Consider the following 16,137-nt stretch of genomic DNA (forward strand, 5'->3'; position numbering starts at 1 on the left):
AGCACAGAGAAGGCAAATAGTGAATCTGTGTCATCTTACTACACTGTTGGACAGTGACTGCCTTGGGGTATGGGTGGCGACTTGATAAGATGGGTAAATGTAGTAACCACATTGGTTTGTCATGTGAAACCTTCATAAGGTTTCACATAAGGTATATCAATCATACCTTAATAAAAAAATTTTTAAAAAGATGTACATCAATGATACCTTAAAAAAAGATTATTTATCAATAATACATACATAAATAAACAAATTAATTAATTAATTAACAAATAAAGAAGAAACAGAACACCTACTCACACAAAAGAAATAAAAACAAAAGAAAGAATAGAGGACCAAGAAACACAGAAAGTAAGCTACATTATATACTTCTAAGTCGCACCCGGTAGTTAGGAAAGTTTTAGAAATAGGAATGTGAGAAGAACATTTTGTTGGCTTTTTAATTAAAAGGAAAATAGTCTTCAGCATAATGTACAAAACAAAAATAATACATAACCTATCTAAATATTTTTAAAAGTTGCTCATTTTGAATCAAAAAGGACATCATTTAAGTATCAATAAACAAAATACTTGTAGCAAAACAAATACTTCGGTCTTTTTTTTACATTCCTGACTATATATGTTCTATTTAAAACATTATATTTAGTTAACCCTTAGTTCAAGTGGAAAGCCATGTGCACTGAATGATCCTTAAAAATGGCCATTTTACTTATCCTATTTTTTAAAAATACATATAAATCCAATGCAGCTTCATACCTTACAAAGATAGCTCTTCTAACATTCACATGCAGGACATCTTCCCAGGCAATATCCTTTCGTGCATTACTTTTTCCAACCAGCCCTGAAATAATATCAGCCAGATCTATTTTCCCTTCTCTCCAGCTTCTCTGAGCAGCAGTAGAAATAAAGAAAGATCAGTGAAGCTACTGCACAATTTACCCTCTTCTTATTGAATCAAACTTCCTTCAGTTGGTTATTTAAAGTTGCTCATTGCTAATCTCTCACATGCTTCTATCCTCTGACAATAGGCATGTTGTTTTCCAACTTGGAAAATTAACATGAACATCCACACTGACCTGGCAGTTGTCAACTGCAGTCATCTTTCAGGCGGCCAACTTAAGGCCATGCACAAAGCTGTCTTTGTATGAGAAAAAGTTTCTCTCAAGTGTATGGTGATGCTGAAGCGGCTTTGTACAACCCACTGCTGCTGGCTCAAAGACATAAATGGCAGTGAACATTCTATTAGTAGCATGGAAGACATGGAAAAGAAGGTTAACTTATTCAATAAAGTAACACAACTTGTTTCTTCTTTTGTATTTTAGATTTAAACATGTAAGGTTTAAAATTTTTACCTAAACTTCTGAAGGAAAGTAATTCATTTTCAAATCCCTGCTCTTTCAGCCTTCAGAAATCAAGTAACTTCTCTTTAGAAAATCAACATGGCAGTGAAGTTGGCAAAAAGTGACATTCCAAGGCAAGTTAATTTGGTTCTACATAAATGATATTTACATACTGTGCTTTGCCAGGTTAAAAATGTAAATGATGTTTGTTATTTCATAACTCTTCTTCCAAAAAAGGTTAAGTATTGAGCTTCCTTTTAGAAGAGGAATGGTAGATCAAAATCAAAACTAATTTCCAAGACAATGAAAGAGCAATAGTTCAATACATCTCCTGCAGCTTAGTTGTTCTATGAAACCCCTTTGCAATTAATTTCATTAAGACAATGGAAAACCATTGAACTCCAGGAACAAGACAGATAGTCTGCATCTGACCAGCATCAACAGGCCTTAGTTCTCCTTTAACATCAGAAATTTGGTACAGAGTTCAGTAATCTTCCATACAAGGAGTGCCAAGGTTCTGACTGCATCCTTTCTGACCTGCAACGAGGAGAGGAAAGGCAGATGGCTAGCTTCCTCTCTCAAGCACAGGAAGGTCAGTATGATGAGAGCGGCCTCTGAAAACTGGCCCTTCTTTTGTGCATGCATGTAGGACTGCAATGTTTGGGGTAGCATTTATCGAGGATCACGCTCTAGTACATCTCATTCTCAAATACGAGATAACATTGGCAGGGTACAGCTTTTGAAAATGTCTTCGTATGTAAAAGTCCCAGAAAGAGGTTAAAGATAGGCTCAGAAACATCCTCATTCAAAGTTCACTATCTGGAATTCTTTCAGACAGCAATAAAATAAGCACTATTCCTTAATCCCTTATTGATTTTTAATTGCTTATACAATTTTCCCACATTTTGAGGGAAAAATACAGCCTTTCTCAGTGCCTAATAGGTGCTCTGAATATAGCCTGCAGGATTTGTCTGGTTTCTGGGAAGAGTATTTCAATAATGTCATAAGAAAATCACAGACGTAGTATTCCATTAAGAGTTCCTAAAAAAAGCCTTTGGTAACTCCCTAAATGAATGACTTAATTTCTTCATAAAAGAGAGCCAGGTACTGTACTACATTTTTTTTTACATTTTATTATTTTTTATTGAGGCATCATTGATATACACTCTCATGAAGGTTTCACATGAAAAACAATGTGGTTACTACATTCACCCATATTATCGAGTCCCCGACATACCCCAATGAAGTCACTGTCCATCAGTGTAGTAAGAAGCCACAAGTCACTATCTGCCTTCTCTGTGCTACACTGTCTTCCCTGTGACCCCCACACCATGTGTGCCAATCATAATACCCCTCAATCCCCTTCTCCCTCCCTCTCCACCCACCGTCCCTCACCTTCTTGTAGTCTGTGAGTCTGCTGCTGTTTTGTTCCTTTAGTTTTGCTTCGTTGTTATACTCCACGAATAAGGGAAATCATTTGGTGCTTGTCTTTCTCTGCCTGCCTTATTTCACTGAGCATAATACCCTTATCTCCATCCATGTTGTTGCAAATGGTACGATTTGTTTCTTTTTTATGGCAGAATAGTATTCCATTGTGTAAATGTACCACCTCTTCTTTATTCATTCTCATCTACTGATGGCCACTCAGGCTGCTTCCATATCTTGGCTATTGTAAAAAGTGCTGCAATAAACATGGGGTGCATATGTCCTTTTGAGTCTGAGAAGTTGTATTCTTTGGGTAAATTCCTAGAAATGGAATTTCCAGGTCAAATTGTATTTCTATTTTTAGTTTCTTGACAAACCTCCATATTGCTTTCCACAATAGTTGAAATAATTTACACTCCCACCAGCAGTGTAGGAGGGTTCATCATTCTCTGCATCCTCACCAGCATTTGTTGTTCCTAGTCTTGTGGATGCTGGCCATCCGAACTGGTGTGAGGTGATATCTCATTGTGGTTTTAATTTGCATTTCCCTGATAATTAGTGATGTGGAGCATCTTTTCATGTGCCTGTTGGCCATGTGAATTTCTTCTTTGGAGAAGTGTCTATTCATATCCTCCACCCATTTTTTAATAGAGTTATTTGCTTTTTGGGTGTTGAGGCATGTGAGTTCTTTATATATTTTGGATGTTAACCACTGGTCAGATAGGTCATTTACAAATATATTCTCCCATACTGTAAGATGCCTTTTTATTCTACTGATGGTGTCCTTTGCTGTACAGAAGCTTTTTAGTTTGATGTAGCCCCATTTGTTCATTTTTTTATTTGTTTCCTGAGGAGATGCATTCAGGAAAAAGTTGCTCATGTTTATATTCAAGAGATTTTTGCCTATGTTTTCTTCTAAGGTTTTTGTGGTTTTATAACTTACATTCAGGTCTTTGATCTATTTTTAGTTTACTTTTGGGGGGGGGGGAGGTTAAGCAATAATCCAGTTTCATTCTCTTGCATGTAGCTTTTCAGTTTTGCCAACACCAGCTGTTGAAGAGGCTGTCATTTCCCCATTGTATGTCCGTGGCTCCTTTATTGTATATTAACTGACCGTATATGCTTGGGTTTATATCTGGGCACTTTAGTCTGTCATATTGATCTACATGTCTGTTCTTGTGCCAGTACCAAATTGTCTTGATTACTATAGCTTTGTAGTAGAGCTTGAAGTCACGGAGCGTAATCACCCCTGCTTTATTCTTCCTTCTCAGGATTGCTTTGGCTATTCGGCGTCTTTTGTGGTTCCATATGCATTTTAGAACTATTTGTTCTTGTTCATTGAGTAATGCTGTTTGTATTTTGATAGGGATTGCATTGAATCTGTAAATTGCTTAAGGCAGGGTGGCTATTTTGGCAATATTAAGTCTTCCTATACATGAGCATGGGATGTGTTTCCATTTATTGGTATCTTCTTTAATTTCTCTCACGAGTGTCATATTTTTCAGGGTATACATCTTCCACTTTCTTGATTAGGTTTATTCCTAGGTATTTTATTCTTTTTGATGCACTTGTGAATGGAATTGTTTTCCTGATATCTCTTTCTGCTAGTCCATCATTAGTGTACAGGAAATGCAACAAATTTCTGAGTATTAACTTTGTATCCTGCAACTTTGCTTATTTCAGTTATTAGTTCTGGTAGTTTTGGGGTTGATTCTTTAGGGATTTTTATGTACAATATCATGTCGTCTGTAAACAGGGACAGTTTAACTTCTTCCTTACCAATCTGGATGCCTTTTATTTCTTTGTGTTGTCTGGTTGCCGTGGCTAGGACCTCCAGTACTATGTTGAATGAAAGTGGGGAGAGTGGGCATCCTTGTCTTGTTCCCCATCTTAAAGGAAAAGCTTTCAGCTTCTCGCTGTTAAGTATGATGTTGGTTGAGGGTTTGTCATATATGTCCTTTATTATGTTAATGTACTTGCCCTCTATACCCATTTTGTTGAGAGTTTTTATCATGAATAGATGTTGAATTTTGTCGAATGCTTTTTCAGCATCTATGGAGATGATCATGTGGTTTTTGTCCTTCTTTTTGGTGATGTGGTGGATGATGCTGATGGATTTTCGAATGTTGTACCATCCTTGCATCCCTGGAATAAATCTTACTTGATCATGATGAATGATCTTTCTGATGTATTTTTGAATTTGGTTTGCTAATATTTTGTTAAATATTTTTGCATGTATGTCCATCAGGGATATTAGTCTGCATTTTTCTTTTTTTGTGGTGTCTTTGCCTGGTTGTGGTATTAGAGTGATGCTGGCCTCGTGGAATCATTTTGAGTGTATTCTCTCCTCTTCTACTTATTGGAAAACTTTAAAGAGGATGGGTAATTGGTCTTCACTAAATGTTTGATAAAATTCATCGATGAAGCCATCTGGTTCAGGGGTTTGTTCTTAGGTAGTTTTTTGATTACCAATTCAATTTCATTGGCGGTAATTGGTCTGTTCAGATTTTCTGTTTCTTTCTGGGTCTGCCTTGGAAGGTTGTATTTTTCTAGACAGCTGTCCATCTCTTCTAGGTTATCCAGTTTGTTAGCATATAATTTTTCATAGTATTCTCTAATAATTCTTAGTATTTCTATGGGGTCCATAATGATTTTTCCTTTCTCATTTCTGATTCAGCTTATGTGTGTAAACTCTTTTTTTCTCAGTAAGTCTAGCTAGGAGTTTATCTATTTTGTTAATTTTCTCGAAGAACCAGCTCTTGCTTTCATTGTTTTATTCTTCTCAATTTTATTTATTTATGCTCTAATTTTTATTATATACCTCCTGCTACTGACTTTGGGCCTCATTTGTTCTTCTTTTTCAAGTTTCATTAATTGTGAGTTTAGACTTCATATGGGATTGTTCTTCTTTCCTGAGGAAGGCTTGTATTGCAATATAATTCCCTCTTAGCATGGTCTTTGCTATGTATGTACTTATTGCCATTGCAGGCTTTAGATTCATGGTTACCAAATCTTCAAGGTTAACTTCCTTATTATCTAGCGGTCTAATTTAACTCACTTAGTATGCTATTACAAACACAATCTTAAAGTGTTTTTTTCTTCCTCCTTTTCCTTCCTCCTCCATTCTTAATATATTAGGTATCATATTTTTTACTCTTTGTCTATCCCTTGACTGATTTTGGGGTAGTTGATTTGATTTTGCATCTGTCTAGTAATTAATTATTCTACTTTCTTTACTGTGGTTTTATTTCCTCTGGTGACAGTTATTTAGCCTTAGGAACACTTCCATCTATAGCAGTCCTTCCAACATACACTGTAGAGATGGTTTGTGGGAGGTAAATTCTGTCAGTTTTTGCTTATATGGAAATTATTTAATCCCTCCTTCAAATTTAAATGATAATCTTGCTGGATAGAGTATTCTTGGTTCAAGGCCCTTCTGCTTCATCGCATTAAATATATCATGCCCCTCACTTCTCACCTGTAAGGTTTCTGTTGAGAAGTCTGATGATAGCCTGACGGGTTTTCCTTTGTATGTGATCTTTTTTCTCTCTCTGGCTGCTTTTAATACTCTGTCCTTATCCTTGAACTTTGCCATTTCAATTATTATATATCTTGGTGTTGTCCTCCTTGGGTCCCTTGTGTTGGGATATCTGTGTACCTTCATGGCCTGAGAGATTATCTCCTTCACCAGATTGGGGAAGTTTTCAGAAATTACCTTCTCAAAGACACTTTCTATCCCTTTTTTTCTCTTCTTCTTCTGGTACTTCTGTAAGGTGAATATTGTTCTGTTTGGATTGGCACACAGTTCTCTCAATATTCCTTCATTCTTAGAGATCCTTTTTTCTCTGTACCTCACCTTCTTTGTATTCCACTTCTCTAATTTCTGTTTCATTTACCGTCTCCTCTACTTCATCTAATCTGCTTTTAAATCCCTCCATTGTATGTTTCATTTCTGATACTGTATTCTTTAGTGATTGAATCTCACTCCTGAATTCTTCCCTGAGTTCTTCAATATTTTTCTCTACCTTCATTAGCATGTTTATGATTTTTATTTTGAAATCTCTTTCAGGAAGATTGATTAGTTCAGTTTCACTTGGCCCCTTTTCTGGTGTCTGTGGAATTTTGATTTGAACCAGGTTTCTTTGATGTTTCATATTTGTATGTGGTACCCTCTAGTGCCCAGAAGCTGTACTCTCTGGAGCTGCTCAACCCCTAGAATGATGTCGGAGTTCACAGGTGAATGACACTGGTGCCTGTCAGGAGGAAAGTGCTGTTTCCTGCTCCCCGGCTGCAGTGCCTGTCTCCACCGCCATGGCCAGTGTGCCAAGCCCACAGGTACAAGCCTCTATGCTTTGCGCTTGTAGCTACCATACACAGGGCCTCCCTCTGGCTGGTCTGGACTAGTCTACTTTTAACATTAAAGATTCTACATGAACCTGTTTAGTCTAGTCACATTATTTTTGGCCTATCACATGTGTGGCAACCTCTTTCCTAAGAGGGGTTCATCTGCCCTCTGTTAACTCAAAACAATAGGATCCTGTTACATTATACTGATTAATAATAAATGGGAATCTTCCTTGCCCTTTCTAACCCACTTTTCACTAATTTAACTAGACAAAATATCCTTGATATTTTTTTTTTTGCAGGCAAATATGTTACCCAGACAGTTAGTGAATGGTGATGTGGAAATTATATTTAAACACCTTGCAGTAATCTCTTTCCACTTGACAACATTTTATAATTCTATAGGAATTGGATCATATTACTGCTCTGTAGTAATTGGGTTCAAAATTCAAATTATTGGTGTCACAACTAAAACTTCAGATGAATCACAGTTTATAGAATTTTTAAGCTGGAAGGTCTTTGGTGATTAATTATAGAAACCAGATCTGTTTCCTTAGACTCTCCTTTAAAATCAAGGGGATATTTGTTTGGGTGAAACTGAAATAGTGCAATTTCAGAAACAACCAAAAAAAGACAAACTTCTAAAAAGACAGGGAATGGAGTTTAATCTTTTTCCTGCTTAATGAAAGAGAAAGAGCAATGAAATATAATGACTTATTGAAGAGAGAAAGAACAAAAGGACTATGGATATATAGAAAGCTCTAAAAGAAAACAAAAAAAATGCACAGGGTCTCTTTTTCTCTCCATCACCATCTTTATTTAAAATAAAGTACAGTATCAAGGCAGTATATAATATGCTAAGTGAATAACTAGACCTGTACTGTCCACTAACATAGCCACTAACCACATGTAGCTACTGAGCATTTGAAATGTGGCTAGTTCAATTTGAACACTTACTACTTTAAAAAATATATGTATCTCATTGAATATTTTTACATTGTTTACACTGAAAACATGAATTTTGTCATGTTTTGGATTAAATAAAATTTATTATTAAAATTAATTTCACTTGTTTCTTTTTACTTTATAAAATGTGGCTACAAAAATATTTAAAATTAAGTACATGATTCTTCATATTGTATTTTTACTACTAGATAAATCTGCACAGGACAGTAAGTGCTATAAAACCAGGAGAAAAAAATCACTATGTACTGAAGAAGGCCTTCATGTAGATACCAACACTTAAAGGAAGGCAAGGATTCAGAAAAGAAAAGTCCACTCCATGCTAAAGGAACGTTATATGAATAGAAAGAAGAAGGATCTCTCAAGCTCACTAGATGAAGGGATGTTCTGAAAGAAATTAATCCTCCTCATATGATATTAGAAAGAATTTGTCCAGAACAAGTCACAGTCCTGAAGAAACACATCTATAGAGCCAGCAGAAATCAGGCAGACAGTCCTCCAAAGTAAGTTACAAAGCTGCAAAACTTATAAGACATGATTGGTTTTGTTCACTACTCTCTTTAATACTCAGAAGAGTGCCAGGTATATAACAGACATATAAATAGACAGAGGTATGTACTAGACAAATACCACAGATATTTATTAAATGAATAAATGAGTACATGAACTACTATTGGGGAATGGCCTCAAGAAGACATGACCACGAGGTGACTTATAAGCTGGGCCCCAGCAATTGGAGGCTCCTCACCCCTAGCCTATCTTTGGAATGTGGGTTCTGCTTGCCTTCACTGCTCCCACAGACTATCTCCTAGGTACCTCCCAGGACACAGCCTTGAGATAGTGAAGTGGTGCTGAGATCATCTGGAAAGGTTACATGACTGAACCCAGTTAAGGCTTATATATAAACTTATTTGGCAGGTGAGTGCAGAGATCTACTCATCTTGGCGGTCGCCCAAAACAAGCTCCTATGTATGTTCCCTTTGCTTATTAAATCTACCACCTACTAATCTGGAGCAGCCTGCCTCTTTCTTCAGTCTCTTCTTGCCCTTTGCAGATGGAGGCCATTTCATACTCAATGGATATGATTTTTTAAGTGTCTATATCAAGTGACACATTTAAAAAAAATAGGTTTAAAAAATAAAAAGTAAAACAAATAGACTTAGAAAGCTTATGATGAAAAGGTAAAGATAAATAAAAAGGAAATGAGTTACATCAAAGCAGAACCCAAGAACACATGAGAAGAGGATCATTTTTTAAAATCCATAGCTCATACTACTTTATATACTAAATAGCATGCTAAAATACATATAAAGCAAAAAAGTTAAATATGCAAAAAGAAATTAGTATAAATTCAGAAGTATAAGGAAACTTCTTTAGATGTGACTTATAGTTGGCAAAAATATAAATTAGGTTAAATTAAAGTTGTTTGATGTCAAATAATGTAGCCTTTATATATACATATAAGACTTTGTACTTAAAAACAAAATGATAAAAAAATTTTGTAGTGTTCTTTTGTATAGTTATATGAAGGACGGAGGTAAAAGAACTGAAAATAAACACATAATCTTCCTGAACAGAAGAATGAATGCCAATTAGAATTCCGTTGCCCAAGACAATCTGGTAACTAAATTACATTTCTAGGAAATGTTACTTGCAGAAAGTTGGTTTCCATGTGGGAGTGCCCTATTCCATATTTATAAGGCTCTTTCTTTACAAAGTGCTTTCACATTTGTATTACTTTCCACACTAAAATAGGAAGGGACAGTGATATTTAGATGAGAACAAAAGAGAAACTCTTGGGATCAGCGAAGGAGCATGACTCAGGGAGGGAAATTCCTGTTGCCTTAAAAGGACTGTTGGTAAATAAAATGTCCTATATATGCCCCTGAAGACTTTCCACGTTCAGCATTTCTACTCCCTCCAAGAAGAGCATCAAGCTGAGGCAGCAGATCCGATCCCCATGAGAGGACTGGGCACGGCTATGGTCCTGGCTGTAGTACTCTGCGCTACAGTCCTCCAAGGTACCTTCCAGCTTATACATTTTTCTCTAATGCTTTAAGTGTCTCTTCCCCCACTTTTATCCTAAAAGATACAGCAACTTTGTATTTAAGCTTAGAAGTTACTACAGCTTTGATAGAGCATGCTGGAAATGTTTAAGGCACTAGAGATAATTATTGAAACTAGAGATGATAAACTCCATGGAATTTTTGATTTGGCTACAAAATTTGGCAAGAGACAGCAATAGTTTCAAATGTCTGTTAAAATGATTTTATATGAGATAATATTATTAGCTTCCTGGAAAATTTCTTGAACATAAAGGAAGAGGCAAATAAGCCTGATCTCCAATAAACTTCTCTCATGCTTCTCTTTATTCTTCAATGGTTTGCTTACAAATCTAAAGAGAATATCATCAATATCTCACTTCGGCTCCTTTCCCAGAGACAGCAGTGTCAAGTGCTATTTGACAAATGACTATATCTTTATCCTTAATGAACACTCTGCTAAGACTCTTCACCAACATTAGAAACCACAGCCATCTGCTGTAATCATATGCATTAGTAATGATCTGTTCTAGGCTTCCCCATGTTCAAGAGGGGACGTTGTCTTTGCATTGGCCCTGGAGTAAAAGCAGTGAGAGTGGCAGACATTGAGAAAGCCACCATAATTTACCCAAGTAACAGCTGCAACAAAATAGAAGTGATGTAAGTAATGGACTTGCTGAAGATGACGACTGGGTTTGGGACTTTTGTGCTTACGTTTTTCCATCCAAAATGTAAGACTGTGTTGAAACTTCCCTTAACAGTATCACCCTGAAAGCACGTAAAGGACAACGCTGCCTAAATCCTAAATCGAAGCAAGCCAAAGTTATAATCAGGTAGATTACCAGATACTTTCCATTTTATAACTCTTGTTTTATCCAAGACATATCTTTTGAAAATATAGACGACCGCAGAAAGATTCTGCTGTTCTTCAGTGTGAAGTGTTTGATAAGGGATCTTTGGTTATAATTAGCTTCCCTTTCCTGCTATCTGCTTTCATATGTCAACTCAATCACTGGGAAGCCACTTATTTATAAAACTGTTTTCTCTTTACAGAAAGTTGAGAGAATGAATTTTTGAAAATATAAAAAGGTACGAAGTCCTGGCAAGAAGATCTGAAAACCCAGAACAAGCTTAACTGTGACTTGCTGAAATGATAAGAATTCTGCAATAGGAAACAGGACTTTCTCCTTCCCGTTGCCATGTATGTTCGGGCATATCTAAGTCAGGGAATCTTCTAGGAAATTTGATGTTCATAACTATTCTGCTGTGACTATAAAAAGGTTTGTCTCAGGGAGCCATCAGGTGAGAAATTGGGGATCAACAGTGGTGAAGCTTAGAACCTCACCCCCCCCTGTTTTGAGAGAAATCTGCATCCGTGGATGTTTTATTGCCCTTGTCTAGCTTGGATTAACACATAGTCTACAGGCACACACCTGATCATCTACAATTGCTCTCTTACAACACTAAACTATGTTTTCTACCTTTATCTTGCATCTACCTACCACTTCAGCATTTTATTAAAAATAAAAATAATAATAATAATGGGAGAAATGTGGGATCCACATATAAATCAAGTATAAAAATCAAATGAATATTCATATTTGACCTGATTGTTTACAGTTCATAATGCATGATCAAAACCAAAAGTTTCTGTGATGACTGCCCTTGTACTGTTCACTATGTAAGAATTCGTTCACCATGTAAGAACTTGTTCGTTATGCTTCAGAAGATTGGAGACTGACCAGAATTAGGCTTGAGATGGATTAATGATTGTCCATTGAGCATTGACTCCCCTGTACAGAATTTTATTGTTAACAACCATTTGATCAATAAATATGAGAGATGCCCTCTCAAAAAAAAAGATTTGTCTCTACAAATTATCTGTATTGATCTATATTCCCTATTATAATCTGCAATTAAAATGCAGACATTCACATCATTACTGGAGCCAAGACATTGAGTCAAAAGCATTCATGTATGTAATAAATATTCCTAAATAATTTTTAAAGCAAACCACATCTTTTTTCAAAAATCATATAGCACATATTTAGTAAAAAAGTTTTTGTATACCATCTTGTTTTATAAAAAGTCTTTATTTCATGAAACACAGTATGAAAAAATTGTACACTAAGGGAAATTGGTAAGAGTGTAAATATTTCATAACTAAATCAGTAGTTCTGGTCTTTATTTGATTTTTTAAATAATTATTTAGGTGGTCTGAAATAATTAGGATATGTGTGTTTACTGAGCATTTTGGCTTTATCTATTTACAAAGTATAGCAATATTTTGGACATAAACAAAAAATGTTTTTGTATTGTGAAGAAAAGTGTTGAAAAATAAATTCATGTGCTTATCTGGTAATCACCTTTACTTTCTGTGATTATTTTTCTTAGAAAAATACATGATCTAATCTTTTTTTTTTTTTTTTTTTTAGTCATGCCTGTATTGTAAAATTTCAGGGTAGTTTTACTATCTTAGTAGGATCAAAATCATTTTTTTCTCCTGAACAACTACAACCTTTCTTAAAACAGAAACAATCATGTTTTTTCCAGAAATTTGAGTTACCTTTAAACAATTTTACCTTGTATTTCAAGATACATACAGCTATCTGTCATCATATGGAATTGTTTAGAAATATATTTTAATGGATAGTTGTGAAAGACTTTTTTTTTTAAGGGGTCTTCCTAGGTCCAAACCCCCTTACTTGGGGTAAATTCCTTATTACGTGAATCTTGGTGAAAGGTCAAAAAAAGGGAGAAACCAAAGGAAGGAGATCCTCCCTGGCAGCAAGGACAAGGCCTCATACACAGCACTCCCACAGTCTGAACTCCAGCTAACACCACAAAGATGCTGTCAGTAAGAAAGTTACGTAAAGAAGCAGTAGTAGCACGTCTTTCCACAGTGGCTTTCTGGCACATGTTCCTATAGCATGACTTTGGCTAGTCCTTTCTGCCTCCTACGTCCCTTAGGTTTGGTTCACTTTCCAACCTGAGTCTTCAATCTTCCTGTGGATTCTTCAACTACCAATTAAATTCCTTCTCTGTTGGAGCTAGCCAGAGTTGGTTTTTCTGAAAGTAACCAAAAACCTTAGCTGATACGGCACTCTTTATATAGACAACTATAGATTTGAAAAATGAAAATATTTATTACAGAATTACCAAAAAATAATCAGGTATCTCTGTTTGAAAAGCAAAAGAACAATTTTAATATATCTTTTGTGTATCCCTCCCATTGATATCAAAGAGCCAATCATAAAGCAGATCAGAGAATGGATAGAAATTTAAATAGCAGAGTGGGGTGGGTACCTAGAATTTAACAGGCCCTCTACTGACTTTTTTGACTGGTGCCTATAAGCAATAATGAGAAGTCAAAACATTATCCAGAGGACTGTACATAAATCTATATAATCTATATCATGTATTTATATTATGATGTATCAGTATCTGGTATAAACACATATATAAAATATAAATATATTATGGAATCATAACATAAATCTAGTATATGATATACAGTATATACTACATGCAATATATATAAGTATAAATACATGTTATACATATTATAAATCTATATAAATTTCTATATTGAAATGGGACTTCCATACAAGTTCCCAGGATAGATTTAAGACCTGGCTCATTGTTGGGTTTTTTTAGAATATCTTTTAAAAAAAATTACTGAATTAGGGCTACATGATAAATTTGGTATTTTTTTAAAGTAAAGTAATAAAAAGTATGTCACTATTAAGAAAATAATATATACTTATATTTCTTTCAAGTAAAATTTAATTTTAAAACATAGAAAAATAAACATATGAAAGAATTAACATACTTGAGTCAAGATCCTTTCCACTTCAGTTTCTTTGCACATACTATTCCCTCTGGTCATTTCTTCACCAAGCTAATACTGGTCATTTAGATCTCATCTTAAATGACATTTTCTTCAAGAGGTCATTTTTGAAACTACCCCTGCATCTCAACTAGATTAGGTGTCCCTAATTATTTGTCTTCATAACACTATTTTTCTATCACACTATTTATTGTAATTGTAACTATATAATCATTCCTCTGCTTTTCTGCTCTCCCGCAAGTGTAAGCTCAGTAAGAAAGCTATTCTAGTCCTAGCCCACATTACAGGGCCTGGCACATACAGGATCCTCAATAAACATTCAAGAATAGAATGACTGAATGGTAATACAAATTAAGGGGAAAGGAATTTTCAGCAAAGGAATAGCCTGATGAAATGCAGTGTTTAGAAAATAAAAAATTGGTCATAGGAGTGATGCATGTAGGTCATCAAATGTCTAGCTAAACAAACTTGAATTTTATTCTCAATAAAATGGAGATTCATTAGTGAACAAGAGAATGACTCTATCCAAGTTATTTTAAATTGTTCTGGGAGTGGCACAGAAGGTTGACTGGAATTGGGGAAGAATGGGGAAGAGAATATACTGCCATAGCTCAGGTATGTTATTTCCCAAACTTGAAGTCATTTGCATAACACCTTCACAATATTTTACCATATTTCTGATCAATGTTCATTATATTTTTCAAATTCTGTGTACCATCTTTATTTTGCTTACTTTTACATTAAAAGCAAACTTTAGCTAGCTTATGTATGAAATCAGTATCTCCTGCTATAGAAATAAAATATAATAATAAAAATAAATACAATGAAAAAATTCTGAATTCCAGCTAAATACTACTGTATGTCAAAGGTTCTGAGCCTCTGACCTACTCTGTATTTGTTAGAAGGGATATTAACACAGTTGGTAAGGTTCTTGAAATCCATGCTAATACCAGACTCCACAATTTAATCAGAGGGATTAAAGTTAAAAAGAGAATAATATATTAAATGTTATCAGGGAGCCCCCTGATATTGTCTCACACTTTGGGAACTATCTGTCTGAAAAGTTATAAAAGCAATAAATTAAACAGAATTACCATATGACCCAGCAATTTCACTCCTAGGTATATACACAAAGTAAGTGAGAAGAGTTGTTCAAACAAAAACTTGTACAGAATGTTCACACTATTCACGACAGCCAAAAGACAAAAACACCCAAATGTCCATCAACAGATAAATGGATAAATAAAACATAGTGTATACACATAATGGAATGTTATTCAGTTATAAAAAGGAATGAAATACTGATGCATACAACATGAATGAACCCTGAAAACATTAAGCTAAGTAAAGGAAGTCAGACACAAAAGGCAACATATTTTATGGTTCCATTTACAGGAAATATCCAGAATAGGCAAATACATAGAAACACAATGAAAATTAGTTGTCAGGGGCTTGGGGAAGGAGGTGGTAATGAGGAGTGCCTGGTTATGGGTACAGAGTTTCTGGATGGAGTGATGAAAAAGTTTTGGAACTAGGTGATAGTGATGATTATATAACATTGTGAATGTACTTAATGCCACTGAAGAATAGGCTAAATGGTTTTAAATGGTTAAAATGGTAACTTTTATGTTACATGTATTTTACCACAATATGAAAACACTAAGGGCTAAATTAAGGTGGTAATTGGTGACAACAGAAATATGAGATTACACTGCAAAAAGAGAATCAGTAAGATTTAGTGACAGATTGGATTTGAAGGTTGAAGCCAAGAAAAGGCACCAAGGAAAATGCTAAGTGAATTAATCTGAAGTGGAGGCACAAAAGGGAATCAAGAAAAGCTGAGATTCTGAGGTTTTAAGAGTAGTATTGCCGCTGACAGGATAATAAGGAGGTCAGGGGAAGATGTGGCTCACAGCGAAAAACGCAAGTTGGGTTTTACTCATAGGGAACCTAAGATGCCAAATATATCCACAGTGATTTAGAAATTCTGAATTGTTTCCTCTAATTAACCAAGAGGAGCTTTTAGATGGATGGAACAGTCGTGGATAGCTTTCTACTGCTAGGAAAGGAAAGATGATATTTAATTATTTTGGGCTACTGAGTAGGGTACTTAACATATAGAATTAATATACCCCTTTAGTATCTTTTTCTTAAAGATGTATAGAACCAACAA

The 16,137-nt window shown here is 35.1% G+C and overlaps 2 protein-coding genes across 3 annotated transcripts in view; one reads left to right on the top strand and one right to left on the bottom strand.

Moving 5' to 3' along the window:
- The window catches only part of ART3 (ADP-ribosyltransferase 3 (inactive)), a 130,383-nt gene that overhangs the window by 78,524 nt on the left and 35,722 nt on the right, over nucleotides 1–16,137 (bottom strand). The window contains exon 1 of one of the 2 annotated variants that reach the window (XM_073237450.1): nucleotides 757–885. The exons of the other annotated variant lie outside the window; for it this stretch is intronic. The gene's annotated coding sequence lies outside the window, so the exon portion shown is untranslated. Of the gene's footprint in view, nucleotides 1–756; nucleotides 886–16,137 lie in introns of those variants that run through there. 2 annotated transcript variants of the gene reach the window in all.
- On the top strand, nucleotides 9,864–12,476 carry CXCL11 (C-X-C motif chemokine ligand 11). The gene is made up of 4 exons (XM_017681033.3): nucleotides 9,864–10,093; nucleotides 10,648–10,774; nucleotides 10,876–10,947; nucleotides 11,168–12,476. The coding sequence occupies exons 1-4, from the start codon at nucleotides 9,952–9,954 to the stop codon at nucleotides 11,181–11,183; spliced, it is 357 nt and encodes a 118-aa protein (XP_017536522.1). The 5' UTR covers nucleotides 9,864–9,951; the 3' UTR covers nucleotides 11,184–12,476.

This window comes from Manis javanica, chromosome 5 (assembly GCF_040802235.1).
Source record: "Manis javanica isolate MJ-LG chromosome 5, MJ_LKY, whole genome shotgun sequence".
Taxonomy (NCBI): Eukaryota; Metazoa; Chordata; class Mammalia; order Pholidota; family Manidae; genus Manis; species Manis javanica.